General features: G+C 38.0%; 1 protein-coding gene across 2 annotated transcripts in view; it reads left to right on the forward strand.

The window, feature by feature from the left end:
* The first annotated feature begins 3,138 nt into the window (after window positions 1-3,138).
* Vha16-1 (Vacuolar H[+] ATPase 16kD subunit 1) overlaps window positions 3,139-19,036 on the forward strand; it is a 35,624-nt gene continuing 19,726 nt past the window's right edge. The window contains exon 1 of one of the 2 annotated variants that reach the window (XM_083110028.1): window positions 3,139-3,340. In XM_083110028.1, the coding sequence (XP_082966154.1) occupies window positions 3,253-3,340 (88 nt within the window). In that variant the 5' untranslated portion in view covers window positions 3,139-3,252. Of the gene's footprint in view, window positions 3,341-13,413; window positions 13,574-19,036 lie in introns of those variants that run through there. The other variant, XM_083110019.1, reaches the window with a different exon arrangement.

Consider the following 19,036-nt stretch of genomic DNA (forward strand, 5'->3'; position numbering starts at 1 on the left):
TGAAACACCGCAACGAAAATGTTTGCAACTTTGTCAATCTCCCATGCATTTGAACCAAGGATGGTCGTTGTTTCTTTTGTTTTTTCGTTGGCCACTAATTAGACAATCACCATAGCCCCTCTCTCGCTGATTACCGTGTCCAACTTAACACTTCAACATATGTCTCTAACTTGACGGCGACGACTCTTCGCTCTTTACATTTCAAAGAAGTGGCACATCCTTCGTTTAGCAACCGTGTCCTGAATTCTCTTTTGGCTTTGAATTATTCATGGAGGACCCATTTACATGCCACATATTCGTACACCGAAATACTTCTCTTTAACTCTGTGAGATATGCTCCACACTAGCTTCCAAAAACAATCAAGAAGAATGTTAAATTTAAAGAGTTGAGTTCATTTATGGGATGAACGATGTTTATAAGTCAAATCAATGAACAATGAATGTAGAGAGGGTGTACTTGAGAACTTTCTCTTACCTTATTTTGAAATTTTAATTTATGATTTGAGATAATATAGTTTAAATCAAACTCTCTATAACAATAGAAACAATGACGTAGTATGTGAAATATGCTTCCGTCTTGAAATTATATGTATTAAAATCCGCATGATTAGGAGCCCAGATTTAGGAGAGTTTGGGATCTCAATTTGCAAAAGGGCTTCCACTGAAAAGGAAAAATAAATTTGAGAAGAGTCCCAAGATGAAAAAAAAATAGATTCTGGAATATTACTAAAATTATGAGAATCAACATTATAACTAGGATCATGATAAATTTGCGTAAAATTTGTGTATACATTTCACGTATATTACCAAAAACCGTGCATAATAATAAATAACTTATTTTTTCTTTTGTAATTTTCGTCCTTCAACTTAAAATTCTGCTGACAAGATAAAACCTTCCCTATGATGAAAATAAGAAAATCTGTTTCATTTTGTTGGTTCTCACAGGTAATAATCTGCGCAGTTGTGTGTGGACTGTGGAGATCTTTCATTTGGCTTTTGACGCAGAGTTCTTTGATCGTACGATATAAATATGCCAATATAATTAGATTCACGTGCTAGAAGAACTTTTCTTTTTATCTAGGAGACTGCAGGATTTTGTTAGCCTAAGAGTATTTAATCCGAGTCTGCACTTGATGTCGTGTCATCACGAGTCGTGGGTTTCAATTGTAGTTTGGCTAGGATTTTCATGACTTACCATATTTTTTTGGTAAGGGTGATGTGTTCCCTAAATATATAGAAATTCATATTGTGAAGAAACTAATTGAATTAAGCTGCTTTTTAAGGGCATATTTCGGCATATTTGGCCATTTATACGTAATAGAGCATATTTTGATGGATTTTCGGTCATATTCAGCATATTTTAGCTTTTTCAAGAAATTTACAGCCATTTTCGGAGTGGATCTGTTCACTCGAGGTTTTTTTTGGACTGCAGCAAAATCTTTTTCATTTTTATTTGAAAATTTCGAGAAAGTATTCATTGTGCATTGCAACTCGTGCCCATAAAGTGAACTAAAAATTGTTCGTATGTGAAAATATTTCAGTATACCTATAGCCTATTAGATATTGATGTTTGAAACAGTCCAGTTATAAGGGCATATTTTTCAAATTCTAGTGCATATTTTGTAAAATTTTAGGTCATTAGAGCATATTTTATTTGGCATATTTTGGTGATTTTTCGGTCATAAAAATCCTAGCCCTGATTTTAATCATTATCTGCACTACAAATGTGAGAGATACAGACAATAATCAAACAAGACAAGCAACCAAATCCCGTGACGCAAGCAGCCCGATGAGATCCAAGTCTGCCAAGCGGTTTTCCGTTTGTCGGTGTGTGGTCAGCGCATCGTGTCCCATCGACGCTGTTGGCTTGCTTTCGAGACGGGAGTCCGTAACGATTAGTGTCAAGTATCTCCCCAATTCTCCTCACGATGGTGGGTCTACCACGAAATTTTGAAACTCGCACCAGGAATCGAAGTCGGGACCCTCGAACCAAAGGCGAGAGCTCTAACCATATTTATTTATTTTTACATCACTTACTGTCTATTTACACATAGTGTTATTTACACAGATCTACACATAGCGAGATACAAGCTCGTACCCAGGATTCTTTTGAGGGGGCAGATCCGAAAATGTGGAACAAAGAGAAGATCCGAAATGCTGTATTAGGCTCTTTTGCGTCGCTTTTCTGCCAAGTTTGTCTAATCGCGACGATGAGGATGAGTGGCGATATGATGAAATTGATGAAGGAACACACAAAATCACCCATTCTCAGGTCGAGATTCGAACTCGGGACCCCTGACGTCGTAGCACGCTGTGATAACCTTTTTTTTTTTTTTTTTTAAAAAAAAAGGAAACCTCTTAAGCTGTAGTTTTCCCCACCTCAACATCATATCAATTTAACTCGTTTATACTACTTCTTCATTCAGGTCTTCAGGACAGATTAAGACAAACATCCATGTCTTATTCGAACCCGGGACCCCTGGCGTTGTACTGCGCTCACCACTCCGCCAATGATGTTGGAGTATTATAGACAGTGGCGGCGATTGGGCCCCAAAACCGGGGTTGGACCAAGATGCCAAAACTAGGGGGGCAAAGACAGCATACTTTCCTTTGTAGATAAGATATAGCATAGTGTAGGGGCAAAAGTGGCGAAAACCGGGGGGGGGGGGCAACTGCTGGGTGGGCCCTGGGGCCGCTTACCCTATCCGAGATCACCCATTCCGAGAATCGAACCTGTCAGTCCCTACCATTGCCAGAAAAAGGGATTGAGAAAGAAACGCTAAAATGTAGAGAAAAATTCAGAGATGTAAATTCGTAATTTTCCCAAGTGAGCCAACGTTTAAAAATATGTCCAATTTGATAGTTATTTATTTATATATTTATTTTAATCGTAAAAAGTCTGTTGTTAACAGTAATGTACCTCATCGAAACAGCATCTCCGTGCTACAAAGATACTGGGGAGATGTTTTCCAATCCATCTTATTGACTCCTGCTAATCGGTCTGTTACACAATAGGTCTAAATCACCGAGTAAAGCCTGTACACCTGCAAGCCAATGAGATGCCGTGGTCCATTAACATCTCTCAGTGGAACCGTTTTCTTCTTTCTTTTCCTCTGCACATCACATGTTTAGCTGGTAAAGAGGTTTCGGTCTTTCTACCAGTGGACGTCTTGTTTAGTGGATATCTGGACGTGTTTCTCTCTCTCTAGCAGTGTTTCACCTTACCTTCCGGAAAACCCTAAATCTTCCAGCATGGCACACGGAGGTGGCGAGGGTGAAAACCCCATATACGGACCATTTTTTGGAGTAATGGGGGCTGCTGCTGCCATAATTTTCAGCTGTAAGTATCGAAATTTTGCTGCAAAATGTGTTTGTGGAGTCATCAGAGTTGCCAAGTGCAGCCGAAATGGTCACTAAATTTCGAGAATTTGCGATTGTAGTGAATGATCATGAAAAAATGTTGATAATTTCTATCTGCAATTGAATAGCCTGTTGGTCACGTTAGCGTACTACTGTTTTAATGTACAGTAGTTAAGTATGCAAAATTTGGCAAAATTCGAATTGGACAATAGGACATTGCGCTACGACGTCAGGAGTCCCGGGTTCGAAACCCGGCCTGAATATGAGTGTTTGTGAGTGTCCATTCATCAATTTCATCATATCATCACCCATCCCCATCTTCACAATTAGCCAAAAGTGGCAGAAAGGCGAAGTAAAAATAAAACTAAATCAATCAATCAATCAATCAATCAAAATCGAATTGAACAAATGCAACATTCGGTATTTTTACCGAGGAACTTTCCTTTTCACATTTCTATATTTTCAAAAACATTTTGATCTTTGTTACTGAAGATAATTCAATTCTTCTTCCATAATAATACAAATAGTAATAATACAAAAGTTCTTTTTTAATTTTATTTTTATTTGAAGTTTAACCAAAGGATCACTGATCACATTTTTATAACTCACTTGGAGTTGTAGTTCTGTTCTATCATGATTATTAAACAAAAAATTAACACACAATCGTGGCACTCCCACCTTAAAATGAAGTTCGAACACATACTGCAAATTCTTTACGAACAAGAATTTTGTGGGTGCCTTCATTACCAGCAATTCTAAATTTGGTTTTGGTTTGAGTTGATGTTGTAAGTCCACTTTGTGCACAGTAAGGCTAATCGGGACCGTACCTACAGTATAGAGTGGAATCCGAACCACTATGTGCCTCCACCAGTTTCACAATTTTCAATGGAGTTTGATTGATTTAATTTATTTCATTTCATTTTTCTGCTACTTTTGGCTAATCGCTAAGATGAGGATGAGTGATGATATAATGAAAACGATGAAGGGACACTCACAAGACAGGCCCTGATTCGAACCCGGGTCCCCTGGCGTCATTGCGCGCTGTGCTAAACACTCTACAATGAACTTAGTTAACACAAAGTACGAATGTTGATGTTTCATTGGAGTCGCAACAAGTTTAAAAATAAAATTACATAAGCAGTGAGTGACATTATAATGGATCAATTTCAAACTTGTGTACCTAAACCAAACTTAAAATTTATATTAAGCAGTAAAATGCCCGTTTAATATGTCCATCCATATTACCGTTTTTTTAAAAAAAATATGTGACCAACAAAACTTTGAGATAGGTATTTAACAATAAACTATTAACAAACGAAACAAAAACTAGTGTAATATTTAAAATGCTTGTTGCGATTATAAACTCATGTGTCGATTCTACTATCTGATGTGTAGAAATCATTAGGATTGTCACCATTTCAGGGTTCTTGCTCTAAGACATGGTTGATTGGTTGATTTGGTGTTTGAGTGCAATTTATGCACATTAAGGCTAATCGGGACGGGACCTACAGTTTAAAGTGGGATCTGAACCACTATGCGCCTCCACCGGGCATCGAGCCCGGGACCCCTTGATTACAAGGCGACGACACTACCACTGCCCCATCGGGGTGCCCATTCCCTCAAGGCCAATGGCGCATCCCCCCAAAATCATGTCATGCGTCCCCCACCCCCTCACCATCATATCATTCGCTTCCTCAAACCATATCGTAATCCGCACAAAGTATTTAATTACGACAGCGTGTCTACCGAAAGTAACTTTTCCTTAGCTTTACTTAACACTATATTTGATCTGCCCTTCCTTCCTAAACAGAAGTGCCCATCACTCAAGGCCACTCATAAAATCGTTGATCATAATCGAGAATATCGTTTGTCTTGTAATGCAGCTATAGTGTAAAAACTTCATATTTCCCTCATTAAAGCGCCAAACTCGCATCCTAGCAACACATGATTGCGAGCGAAGCGAGCAAGAAAATTTTTACATCCATTTCTTTGCAGGCTTTTAAGAATATTAATTTAATGGGGTGTCAATACTTTCTTACGATCCCGAGATATTTAGTCTTTTCCAGCTTCTCTTTTGGCACGTTCGGGGTCGAAAACGTATGGATATCATATCTTGAAATACAGTCTCCAAAATTTAATGTTCGAACTATTTCTCCACTACAGAAATCCCTTCACAATCTAAGATTTAACACTTTGTCAAGAACTTACTCTCTCCTCATTAAAATGTAATACTCAATCCTACCACCAAAATTTCCATGCCAATTTTAGACTTACTGTTGATATTGAAGAATGGGTATTGCCTCCTCCAAAATATTAATTCTCAGTCTCGACACCAGAATTTCCGCAACAGTCTAAGACAATACTAATACACAAGAATTGGATACCACCCTCAATTTAATGCTCAATCCTCCTCTAACTAAAATACCCGCCATAATCTAAGACCTAAAGTTGGATACTGTCCGGCCCAATGTTTAATTCATTCAGAATCCCCTCCCCCCCCTAGAATACACGGGTCTATTAAGGCCTAATATTATGTAAAGGTTGGATATCCCCCGCCTTCGATAATACCCTTAAACACTTTCATTTCTTCATCTAATGAATTAAATATGGTGCATTTAAGGTGTAAAATTTTTACATATATTTTGGAAAAATATAAAAATTTTGAATTTTATATTATTTGAAGAGAACAACTCCCCCCCCCAAAAAAAAAATCTCGATGGCGCAATCTACGCCATAATCCCCCCCTTGTGGGCACCCCTGAGGCTAAGGCATGGAAGCAGGGTCGGGAATAATTGTTGTCACCCTTAGACCAGCGTAAGAAATCCGCCCCTGCCTCATCTGTTCTATGAAGGTTTCGTGACAATTTATATAATTGTTAGAATTTTCAAATGTGTAGATATATATCACATAAAGTGGAAATAAAGTTGAAGTATCACAATGGAGGATTTCTCTACAACCTGACGTATTCCAGCCAATGGCATTAACTGATGATTCTATGCTTGCCTCACTGTTTATAACCAACACTTGCGTCTTCCTAGTTATCAACATTGAATGAAGGATCATCTACCGTTGATTTTTAGAAAAATACCTTTATTTTTAACTAACTCATTTATATTTTCTCGTTTTCATCCGTTTCCTATAATCATAATTCATCGTGATTAATCTAAAAAGCGACGTTATTTAACCAAGATGCAAGTTAATTCGAGGCGAGCTCGAGAACACCGTTTTAAATTCAAAACGAGAACGAGACCGAGACTTAATGTCCGAGAGACTTTAGTACATCGATCACTGAACTACCAAGCCATGGACCTAATTCTCACAAAGGATGGACTGAATATTTTTAAATACATTTTCCTAGTTGACAAATCCTTGAAGGTGTATTGTTTTATGTTTAATGGAAAGAGAAATAAAAAGTTGTCACGATAATCTCTATTTGCAAGATCTTTAACGTTATAAAACTTTAGGTCTTCCCTTGTACTAATTTCTGATATAGCGACAGATCATTTTAGATTGTCTATTGTCTCTCGCGACCAAACAGGACGAGCGATTAATTTATGTTCCCTTGGGCTAATATTTAGTTTAGTTTATTTAGTTTAGTCGCGTTTCTTTCGATTTTGGCTAATCCAGAAGATGCTGATGAAATGAATATTGATAAGATGAAATATATGAAAGGACAATCACAAACGCACACGGTCCAAAATGTCAACATCTCTTCCACGTAGTGCAGCCTGGACTGCATTTTCCAGACTAGCGAGGCTCTGGCGTGTAGACTCTCGGCCAGTATAACCCTTCGTGGGGCTCAATCAATCAACGAACAAATAATTCGCTTAAGAGAAGCGCCAAAAAGATATACTCTCGCTTGGCTGACTTCGAGTCTAATATGTATCATATAATCCAAAGCTCTTCATAGCTATAGTTCCATATACTATAAAAATGCATATTTGTTATACCTTTTTAAAGTTATCATTTCTTATTTTTTTAAAGAAAAATAATGCCATTGAAAAGATTCTTCATTGAGAATCAAGTCGACTGCATTGCAAAAACGTCATCTGAAGTTTACCTTTGTTCTTATCATTCGACGAGCAAGCCATTATCAGACTCGTAAAACTTCCTGTCTGCTAACTTCTCGGTCACTCATTCACGCAGTATCCGGTTTTCTTCCCCTTCGCATGATTACCGTGGTGTTGCACTTCCAGTGAAAAGGAAAGGTGGGGGGGGGGGGGGGTGTCAGCTTTACTTCCTTGCTACAGCATTTCCAGGTTGCAATATAAAATCTTAGTTATGTAAGACTGCATCCAGTCAGGGGCGTAGCGAGGATTTTCTTTTCGGAAGAGGTCGAACCTTGAAGAAGAAAAGAAAAACCTGCGAGTTGGCAAATTTTTATTAGGAGGAAAATAAACTTGCCATCATTTATATAAATTGTGAGTGTTTGGAAAGTTGTTTTTAGAAAGTACTTGTAATTGAGCTATAGTTAAATTCTCCAAAACAGCTACTTTAAAAGCTGATTTTTTAAAATTTATTCTATTACTCGTATAATATATTTCGTGTATGAATTGCAAGGCGTTGTTATTGTACTTTTTTTTTTTTGCACTAAGTGAAACATGACTGTATAAGTCCGTGGCGGAGTGATTAGCACATCGCGCTACGACGCCAGGAGTCCCGGGTTCGAATGACCATGAAAAAATAAATATTAATTTTCATTACTTTATGATTAACGTAATGTATTTTTAAAATATATAGAGTAATACAATTAAAAGCGAACCCCATGCGCGTATTTAAGGGGGGAGGATTCAACGGGTCCAAACCTCCCTCTTTGGTTCAGTTAAATAACCACATTACCTGTTCTATCCGCTATGAGCAAAGACTTGTTCGTAAAAATTTCTTCAGACTTATTTTGTAATAAATTACAAGAGTATAGAACGGGATACGGATGGGAAAGAATCAACTCCACACACCAGATGGGACTGCAAAGCAAATGTCTGCAATTTTCCTGATAGTTTCGGAATTTCTCTGGAAAATACTCAGAAAACTCCTGACATTTCACAAATTCTATAATGCCATATGTAATTTCTGCCCGAAGCAGCTGCTTGTGAAATTATAGCGCGAACATTATAATTTCATTAGAAGTTCACGATATGGTTTGTTACCATTCAAGACTTAAGTATTCCTCAGTTTCTAATTTTTTGATAATTTGAAATTTCCCAACTGTTTGATAATCCCGAAAGTCGATAAACCATTTTCCAAACTCTAGATCGGAATGGGAAACTTGTATCTATTGGAAATTGTAACTGCATCTGGCTTAGCTTCAGCTATTAGTACTTCTACTCTCTCTGGGTTGAGTGGGTGGCTGTGGATTTAGGAAAAAAAATAGTTGGTGAAGAATATGATGGTGCTGATGTAATGGGTGGTAGAATTAAGGGGGTGAGATAAATAGATAATTTCAGAGAAGTGTCGAAAAGCAATTTTTGTACATTGTTCAGCACATATTTTAACCCTGGCTATTGCCCATTTTTGTGGAATTTCTGCTATATTGAGACTGTCAAATCAGTTATAATTTTTCCCCTCGAGTCTTCTCAAAGCAACAGCCCCTCGGTGTTTAGCACATCGTGGGTCCCGGGTTCGAAACCCGGAATGGGCATGGGAGTTTGTGGGTGTTCATTCATCAATTTCATCATGTCATCACTCATCCCGATCTTCGGAAATTTGCCAAAAGTGGCACAAAAAGCGAAATAAAATAATTCAAATAAATCAATCAATCTTCTCAAAGTAATTTGGTTGTTAAAAATGCAGTGCAAGATAGCTAGGGAAGTACTGCAACGTTCTCAAATTGTTTGACTCAAGATGGACAGAAAAGTATCAATACTCAGAAGGGTGACTTGTGAAATTGTATACACTAATAGTAGAAACTTTACTGTTGTCCATTTTTTGGACCATTTTGTAGTAGAAATGAAGCCAAGTTTCTCTGAACACAGTCAACACATTGAAAAATTGCAACAACTTATCCCAATATGAAATGCCTATTCCTCATTCATTGGAACAGAGTGTCAAAATGTTGGATGGGCTGGTTGATATTTTTTAAATTTTCAAATCTGAATGAAAAATGTGGCAAACAGTAATTGAAAAGACATGTCCAGGGTCTGCATTGTAGGCAGTAGAAAATTGTGACAAGCTCTTGTACTCAAATATGCACAAATTGTTGGTGATCTTGGCTACACTGCCAGTTTCATCTGCAACACCCGAGAGGATGTGTTTAACATTAAGGAGGTTGAAATAATGTCCTCGCAATTCAACGGGAGATCCTCGACTAATGGACCCTGCACTGTTAAGTGTGCATACATACGAATATTAAAATAACACCGATGATGTTATTTTCAGTTTTGTAGCAAGGAGGAAAAGACAAATTCTAACATTGTAATTATTTTTTAAAGAGAAGCTGGGAATAACTTTTTCAAAAGCATTTTCTGCTCATTTTATGTAGAAAAGTTAGAAGTTCGTAGATAGACTTAATTTAATAAATGTGTGACCTTTCATGTAGTGGCAGAGTGGATTTTGATAGCCAGATCATACCTAGGGACGCAATACGTCCCGGATTTTCAGGGACAATCCCGGAATGGTATCATTTGTCCCGGTGTTCCGAATAGTTTCTTCGGGATGCACAATTGTCCTGGAATCGGGTGGGAAAGAAGAAACGATTAAGACTATACTTTCCTGAACTTTTTTTTATACATGTATTTAAATGCATGGACGTAATTTTAAGATGCTCATTTTACAAAACAATCTAACTCTACATTGAACCACTCCCTCTCAATAATACAAGAGTTAACGAGATACAGACGATTCTGCAAATATCTTTGACTTCACGATGGCGCTACCATCTGCTAACAGTGCTGAATTTTAATTGTGATTCTCTTCCATTGTATAGTAACCTGCTTACTACGAGGGTCACTATTTATATTTTGAGCCTAACAATGAAAAAAACAGGAATTTGGCATTGAAAACTGCTTTATTGTTTTTCGAAGTATTCTCCTTTATGGTCAATACACTTTTGCATTCGTTCGAACCATTTGTCAAAGCAGTTTTTCCAATCTTCTTGAGACACCTCCATAATATGGTTTTTGAACGCATCAACGGCGTCTTCCGCCGACGAAAATCGTTGTCCACGCAATTTATTCTTGACATTCGGGAACAAGAAGAAGTCATTGGGTGCCAAATCAGGACTGTACGGCGGATGACCCATCAATTCGATTTTTTGACTGTTCATAAAGTTGGTTGTTAGACGAGATGTGTGACAGCTGGCATTGTCTTGATGAAGAATGATCCGACGGCGTTTGTTTGTTTTCCGTATTTGACCGAAGACCTCTGGCAAAGAAATTGTTGTGTACCATTCAGAGTTGACCGTTCTACGTTCCTCTAAAGGCACAGTTGCCACATGACCAGTTTTCCCGAAAAAACAGGCGACCATTTGTTTCGATGTGCTTCGAGCGCGAACAACTTTTGTTGGATTGGGTTCATCTTGAAACACCCATACAGTCGACTGCTGTTTACGTTCCGGCTCATATGCATATATCCATGATTCGTCACCTGTTACAATCTTATATACGTCTTTTGAAGCACCACGATTGTATTTATTGAGCACTTGTTTGCACCAATTGACGCGAGCGTCTTTTTGGGTTTTTGTCAAATTGTGTGGGATCCAACGAGAACATACCTTTCTCACAGCTAAATGATCACGTAATATTTTATATATGCTGGTGGAACTAATGCCTATGGTTGCCTCAATCTCACAGTATGTCACATGACGATCTTGCAGTATTAGGTTTTGCACAGCATCAATGTTTTCTTGAACAACAACTGATTTTGGACGACCTTCGCGAATCTCGTCGGTGAGCGAATGGCGGCCACGATTAAATTCGTTATACCAGCGTTTCACAGTGGCAAAGGATGGGGCTTCGTCGCCAAATGTGGAAGTAAGTTGATCGATGCACTCTTGTCTCGATAATCCACGTCGAAAATCGTAAAACATCATCGCACGAAAATGTTCACGAGTTAATTCAATTTTATTGTTGTCGCGCAATCTCCAAGGCAACATAAACAACACAAATCAAGCTATTGACAAAACATTCGAAGTACGTTATGGTCAATAATGCCAGACGATTCCGTGCAAACGTCAAATTGCGCCTAACTTCAATCAGTGTTGCCAAGGCTCAAAATATAAATAGTGGCCCTCGTAGTTTGCCAACATTTTGGAAGGGCAGCCCTCGGTGAACCCATACTTGGCTATGCCAATGCGTCCAGTGTCAATCTTATTTTACTTTTTATGAACTTAGCAAGTTAGAAGAAAAAACATGACTAAATATAAGACCAGTCTGCTGCTAAGGATTTAGACATTCTTTCTGCAAAAAAGGATTTGATATGCTAATGGATCTTTCAGTCAACTTGAGTTATTCTTGTAGTTTCACCTAACTCTAGAAGGACAGCTTTGTTCATATTTAATATTTCAACCTCGTTAGTCGCGATCACGGAGGTAAGAGGTGATGAATCTATTCCTTATACGGGATTTACTGATTTAATTTACTTCGCTTTTAATGCCATTTTTGGCTAATTTGCGAAGATGATATGATGAAATAGATGAATGGACACTCACTAAACATCCATGCCCAGACCGGGATTCGAACCCGGGACCCCTGGCGTCATAGCGCGATGTGCTAACCACTCCGCCACGGGAGCCGGCCTTATTCAGGATTCAAACCCGGACTTATACGAGAGTCATGTTTTACTTGCGTAAATAGCTCTCAAAGACGCATAATGTATGACAGATATGTTAACGTATTGTTTATTGATGGAACAAATACAAACTGTGCTCTCTTTAGGTTGGATAATCTGATTTCTGGTTGTATGGATAAGTATTAACTGTACAATTCTTAAGCTTTCAAAGCCTGACTTGTACTTGTTTCAATGTGTCAGTTTATACCAGGTGTTTTTTCGGAGTAGAATACATGTGTGAGAGATCTCTCTCTGTGCTTTCTCTCTCTCTCTCTCTCTCTCCCTCTCTGTGTGATATTTGTATTCACACAATACATACATATGTGTGTGTATGTACGTATGTATATAAAGACTAAACAAAAAGATTTTTATGTGTATTATTAGTTAGGCTTTAAAAAATATTCACATCCAAAAGCATGCTTGTCAAACTTACCTTAAAATAAGTTCTCTTGAAATTATATCTGATTTATAAACATTTCTTGATATGGAATTGTCTGCCTCCTGGCACATTTCTTTCACTTCAACTTCAATCTCTCAAAACTCTGGAAGTGTAACCTCTTATCGAGATTGTTTACTAAACCTTAAACGAAAGTAATCTTTATACAATGGAAACTTCGAAGCTATCCATTTCGAATAAAAATTGTTAACTTACAGTGGATATTGGGAGGAAGGGGGGGGGGGGGGCGTGCAAAAAAAAAAGTTTGTCCCTCTTGTGCTTTTGCAGAATTTTCTTGTTTTCTGAAGTAGACATATGTTGGTTTCTCCTCCAAGAAGCAGCCTGCATCAGCATTTGACCATCTTATTCTTGACGTTGCCAATGACCTGTTCAGGAAATATTGTAAGCATGCATGTATGGAAAATGGATAGCAAAGTACAGAATATAATTGGAATGTTATTCACTCCTTTACAAAGTTCCTGTGCACTTTACTGGTTTCAGAAGTCGAACTTAAAATGAGCCAAAAGATAAAAAGAAATATCTAACATTAAAAGACGTTTATTTCACGCCACCTGCAAGTGATAACACATTGTGTCCACTGATTGCGATAATTTTTATCAGCTATGATGTTTCAATAGAGATGAACATCCGATAAGAGCGTGAACTTTGATATTCTTATTGATTGGAGTCATAAATTCAAAAACGAAGGTTTCCATTCGCCATCAGGATTATTGTAGCATTTCTGAACCAATGGAAACAGGATATACATTTTCTTATCACCGTTTTCACCTCACAAGTTGGCTATCTAATAAGCACAATCCAGAATAGTCACCTTTCGTGTGTCGGCAGCTTGGAAGCTGTTATAGTACTCTTTGCTTTAGTGATTTAATTTGCAAAAAGTGAAAATGGGGGATAACCTTATCGACGGTTGTGTATATGCTGACTGTTCGGACAAACCCAGCTATGCTCCATTTTTCGGCGCGATGGGTGTTGCTGCGTCCATTATATTTAGCTGTAAGTACCAAAAATTTCTAGAACAAAAGATGGGCGAAGATGGTCTAAATTATGCAAAGATCTGCTTCGAACATTACAAACATTATGGTAGGACCCATCAGTGTGCAAAAATGTACGAGTTAATAAGTGTCTAAAGACATATATGTATATTATGAACGTACCTAGGTAGAGAATTGAGGTGTATTTATTTAGAAACGGAGCTAAAAAATATATATGTAGTTTTTCTGGATTGGCATGGTTACAGAATAGATATGATAAGCCAATTGCACAATTATCTCCTTATCTTCTTTAAAATAAGTTTATGTTATGTCAAGATCTCGCTACACAATAAAGAAAACTACGATAGAAGATATATAAGGCGATGCACAATTGTCGTCAGTTATGAGAAATCTCAAAGTTTCATCGCCACATACGTACCCACTTCTCCACACAGTCGCCTTGGACATTGACGCACTTGTCGTACCTTGACACCAGTTTAACCATCCTCTCCTCGTAACATGTTGCCGCCTGGCGATTCAACCAGTCCATGACAGTGTCCTCCAGTTCCTCGTTACCTCCAGAGCTTGTACCAGCAATGTTCCTTATCTTCTAAAAAAGGTAAAAGCTCGAAGCTGCGTCGATTCTCTTGAATGACGTGGTCCACCTTTTCTTTCAGTACATCCGTGATGACAGAACGTCGCCCTGATCGCTCCGCGTCATGAACGTCTGTTCTCCCATTCTGCACCATTTCCGGACACTTGTCACGTTTATAAGGCTATCTTTAGACGAAAGCATTTTCCTTGGCATTTTTCTTAACATTTATGCCATGGTCAAAATGTTACCGTGTAAAGTGAAATATCTTATGACATTTCTCAAGAATATGATTCTTTCTCTTTCAGTAGCATTTTTCGTAGCATACCCAATCAGAAGCGACCTCAAGGTCACGAATGCAGATGTAATGGCGGCCGAGCGAGATGTAAACAACGTCTCACTTCAAATTTTTAAAAGGCCTCCCCGATGGCGCAGTGGTAACGTCGTCGCCTTGTAATCAACGGGTCCCGTGCTCGATACCCGGTGGAGACAAATAGGGGTTCGGATCCCACTTTAAACTGTAGGTCCAGTCCCGATTAGCCTTACTGTGCATAAAGTGGACTTAAAAACACCAAATGAAATACATTTTTAAAGACCATTGAACCAAAAGGAATAACGTTTCCTATGAGACGGTACTAGGTACAAATCAATGGCGCTGCTTAAATACTGTACATAAATTATAACGTATACAGTACACGTATGGAAGAATGTTTTAGTTGTTTAAATTGTGAACAAACCGTGCACTAACCGATATGTTACACAAAATGCTTCCGTGTATAAGATTTTTGGAAGGATTTCCGTAGCATTTATTCTAAATGAAATGCTTCGGTCTAAATCGGGTCAAACACGTTTGCTATAGATTGAAACCATTCTCCGATGACTGTCACTGGGTCTAACGTTTTCTGCCTGCAAAAAAGGAATCACGCCAAGCACCTTACAGTCTGCGGGATTTGCAATCGGCGCGTTCATTGTTACAGCTTGTTACGCTCCACCACCCAAACAGGTCGGCGGCACCAACTGCACCAAGCAACCATCTACACCACATGAACACTGCGAAAGAATGACCGACTGGAACGAAACAGTTGCGCGGGGCTGTATTCACAAACGTTCTTCACTTTCCGAATGACCTACGTACATGTGGCTTATCATTTATTTTAATTACTAAAATATTCACAAGTTATTAACATTCTAGTGTACACTCACGAATAGAACGAAGTATAAAAGCTATGTAGCATATGGAAAGGATATATGCACTAATACACTGTTCTTCTAAATACAGTTAAGTTGAAGATCTATAAGTGCAATAATATTTTGCTCAAGATTTATATTTACTACGTTTCTAGGGGGGAAAAAATATTGTTTTTAAGTCCACTACGACACTACATGCTTATATATTAAACCGTATATTAATCACCTCCAGAGTATTTGCAACACTTCTCCCTAAACAAGGTACTTACCATTCGAGTTTTTGCTTCATATTCTGTTATTCTGTATTGTTTGAACATAGGGATGAAAAAATCTTGTACGCCCCTTTATGAAGTTTCTGCTCTCAAGGCACCGTGGGAAGAGGTGTGGAAGGAGAGGGATTAATAGATGAAGAAAGTAGAGGCCGTTGTAAGGAAGAGTTCAATACAACCTACAGTTTATAGTTTGTTGATCCAGTTTACTGTGCAATGTACCTCCACTGAAAATTGAACACGGGACCACTACGATATCGAGAATGCCCGACTATGCTGAGTGTAGACTAAACTATCTCAGTTTTTTGATATCTTGAGTTTTGTTAAATATTGCGCGGAATCGCGTTCAAGAAAATTCCCAAGAGCACAGTGGTCCTCAGCATTTCTTTCTTTATCGTACACTATCCTTTGTTGTGACTCCCTGTGGCACTTAACGTACAGTTGGCCGAATTTTGTGTAAGAAACGACAAGCTCAAATTTCTCAATAATTAGTCAAACCTATTATTGCAAGCCAATAAATTCTCTGAAATATGTTTAAGCCCTTGAGTATTTTCTCATGTTTCTTTTTCAAAATTAATATTGAGTAAAATTATTTTAATTATTTTACTCAATATTATATCAATTATATCACAAAATCTCAGAGGTTTCGCGGAACGCCTAGCGAATTTCACGGCACACCCGTTGAGAACTAAAAGTCGAATCACACGAAACTGGATATCCAGTAGGAATGCCCTAGTTGGCGCTGAACTGGCTACCTGGGTGGAAATCATGGCCGCCGGGCTGGCTGCTTGACTAGTTTTGAGGAATAGGCCATGTTCTAATTGCAATTGGCTTTCCTCGACTGGATTATGTGCAACAGCCAATCAGAGCCAAGTTTGGCCATGTGAAGATAACCTGCGAGTTTACTAAAGGAAAGTTTTTGTCTGTGGCTGTTTTTGTTCGCTCTTTGATAAAAGAAAAAGTAACAGAGATGATGTACATTCGTGTTCAGTTCATTTATATTTAGGTATTTATGCAAAGCGATGAGATTTGTACGTGACAAATAAGATTAGCCGATAATCAAAATCCTGATTATTACAAGTATATTAAATGTTTGATATATTTAGTTGAACAAAATATTTTAATTTTAAATGAATCCTGAGAATCTTATGTATGAATATGCATACCCGAGTTCATTAAAAAGCTTGTTCAGTACGCATTTATTACCATATTTTCTTTCGAGACAATTTCTAGTCCATACTTTTCTTCCTTAAGTTTTAATAACAGCAGTAATTCTCCTATAACGTTCTTCAAATCGATCGTCCGTCTATTTAGATTCACTGCTCTGCGCAATGTCTTATGGGAACAAAAGTATACCGACAAGTAAGATAACAAGTATCGTGTGAGGTGAAATCTAGAAGATAGATAGCCAGTCCAGCCCCAACTAGGGCATTCCTACTGGGATTCCAGTTCCGTGTGATTCGACCTTGAGGGAATAATAGCAAACAATATTATGCAAAAACAACCAACATTCGGAAACCACAGACAAGAAACTTTCCTTTAGTAAACTCGCAGATTATCCTCACATGACCTGTCGATGTATATATCAAAAGTCAATTATATATGGTTTTCTGTGAATTTGAGAGGCATGTTGTGAACCACACTGAATAAAATTCGAAATGTTCAACAGAAGCAGAGTAGCTTTAAACTGTTTATTTAACTGCACACGAAACCGAAACAAGCCATAGAACGCAATAAAATATTTTCCATACTTCCATTCAAAGTTTCGTTTCTTATTTCTACATTGGTGTAACTTACTGATACATTTCAGGCGGTACGTAACTAACTTGTAACTCCCACACTCCCACAAATACAATCAGATAATTATGTTTCTGGTCAGTGCTCGAAGTGGAAATTCGTAGCTGGGGGATATGCTTGGTCAAATTTGGGAATAGATGCTTGCTAGGATCAACATGGATACAGTGGATCACATGCGGCGATATTTTATGCAAATTCCCCCCACTTCGAGAACTGTTTTTGGTACCATTTTTAAAGAATGAGTTCACACATCCAAAAGTTATGTAGGTCAAAGTTCGCTGTACCAACACAAATGGTACCAAATAATTCATGTACTTACTTATATAATTGAAGCTGTTAGTATGGCGAGAGGACTAGAGATAAAACTTTAAATAAAAAATAATAATAAAAAAAAAACACTTTATTTTGAATATTTTGAAATATGGAATCCTTTGTATATTTCTTATTTACAAAATGTGCGGAATCTGTATGCCTCCAGTACCAAAACATCATGGCAAGAAAGAGAATTTTTCGAAATATCGATATAACTTCGGGGAAAATGAGGTTATGCTCTGAGTCTCCATTTCTATACCTTTCGAATGAGCTCAGAAAATGAACCCTTTAGCTTCATTCGTTCTGAAGTTTTATGAACTTTTCAACCTCTATATTGAAAACATCCAATGGAATTCGAAGGAAAAATATTTATAATTAGTAATGGAAGTACACCCCCCATTCTGGAAATTTAATAAAAACATGCAAATGTGTCAATTGTGTTGTCCTTTGGAGTACAATGAACTTACTTCAACCTTAGGGGATTGCGAAATACGTTGGGTACATTTTCGCTGCGTTAATTTAGGGTGCAACTGCAACATCCACTTTTCTATACTACAATTCATGGGCGTTGGCTAGGCAGAAAATAACAGTAGAGCAGTCACGAATCACGTAGCTTAAAGGAAGTGACACCTGTCGCTCGGTGTGTGGAGTTGGAAATAGAACTAACCTTCCTCCACATGCAAGGATTGAGCACACAGGAAGTTGATTGTGGCTTAGCACATGATTTAGCCAAGGGCAGGACCTTGACCCTGGAACTGTTCTAGGAAGTGTTTATGCTTACAAGATCTCGATATCACTAAAGATATCACCTTCCTCCTAAGATGTGTCATTCAGATCTCGCAAGGTGGAGAAAGGTTAGTACTATTTCCAACTCCACGTGCCGAGCGACAGGCAAGTAGCAGTTCGTTTAAGCTACGTGAGTGCTTTACTGTTACTTCCTGCGTAGCCAACGTCCATGAATTGTGGTATGCAACAAGTGCACGTTATAATTCGCTCCACCATACCTTAAATGGTGCCCATCTAAAATCCTTAACTAATTGGCATACCCTCGCATTTAAACATAAGAGGAACTCAGGTATACTACAACATGTTTCATGATTTAATCTAGCAAGTAAATACGACATTATATTGGTTTCAAAAATTGAGGACAAGAAAATTATTAGTAATAGAAAGTGTAGATTATTACCACATAGAAATTTAGCACCATTCCCAAATAAAATTGTCTCATTTTCAGTGGGTTATAACAAAAGTGTCGATTGGGTCATGAAAGAAACGTCAAGAGTTCTTCATAATAGGATTAACTGCTTTTTGGATGACCTGATTTATT

This window comes from Lepisma saccharinum, chromosome 1, assembly GCF_977018435.1.
Source record: "Lepisma saccharinum chromosome 1, izLepSacc3.1, whole genome shotgun sequence".
Classification (NCBI taxonomy): domain Eukaryota; kingdom Metazoa; phylum Arthropoda; class Insecta; order Zygentoma; family Lepismatidae; genus Lepisma; species Lepisma saccharinum.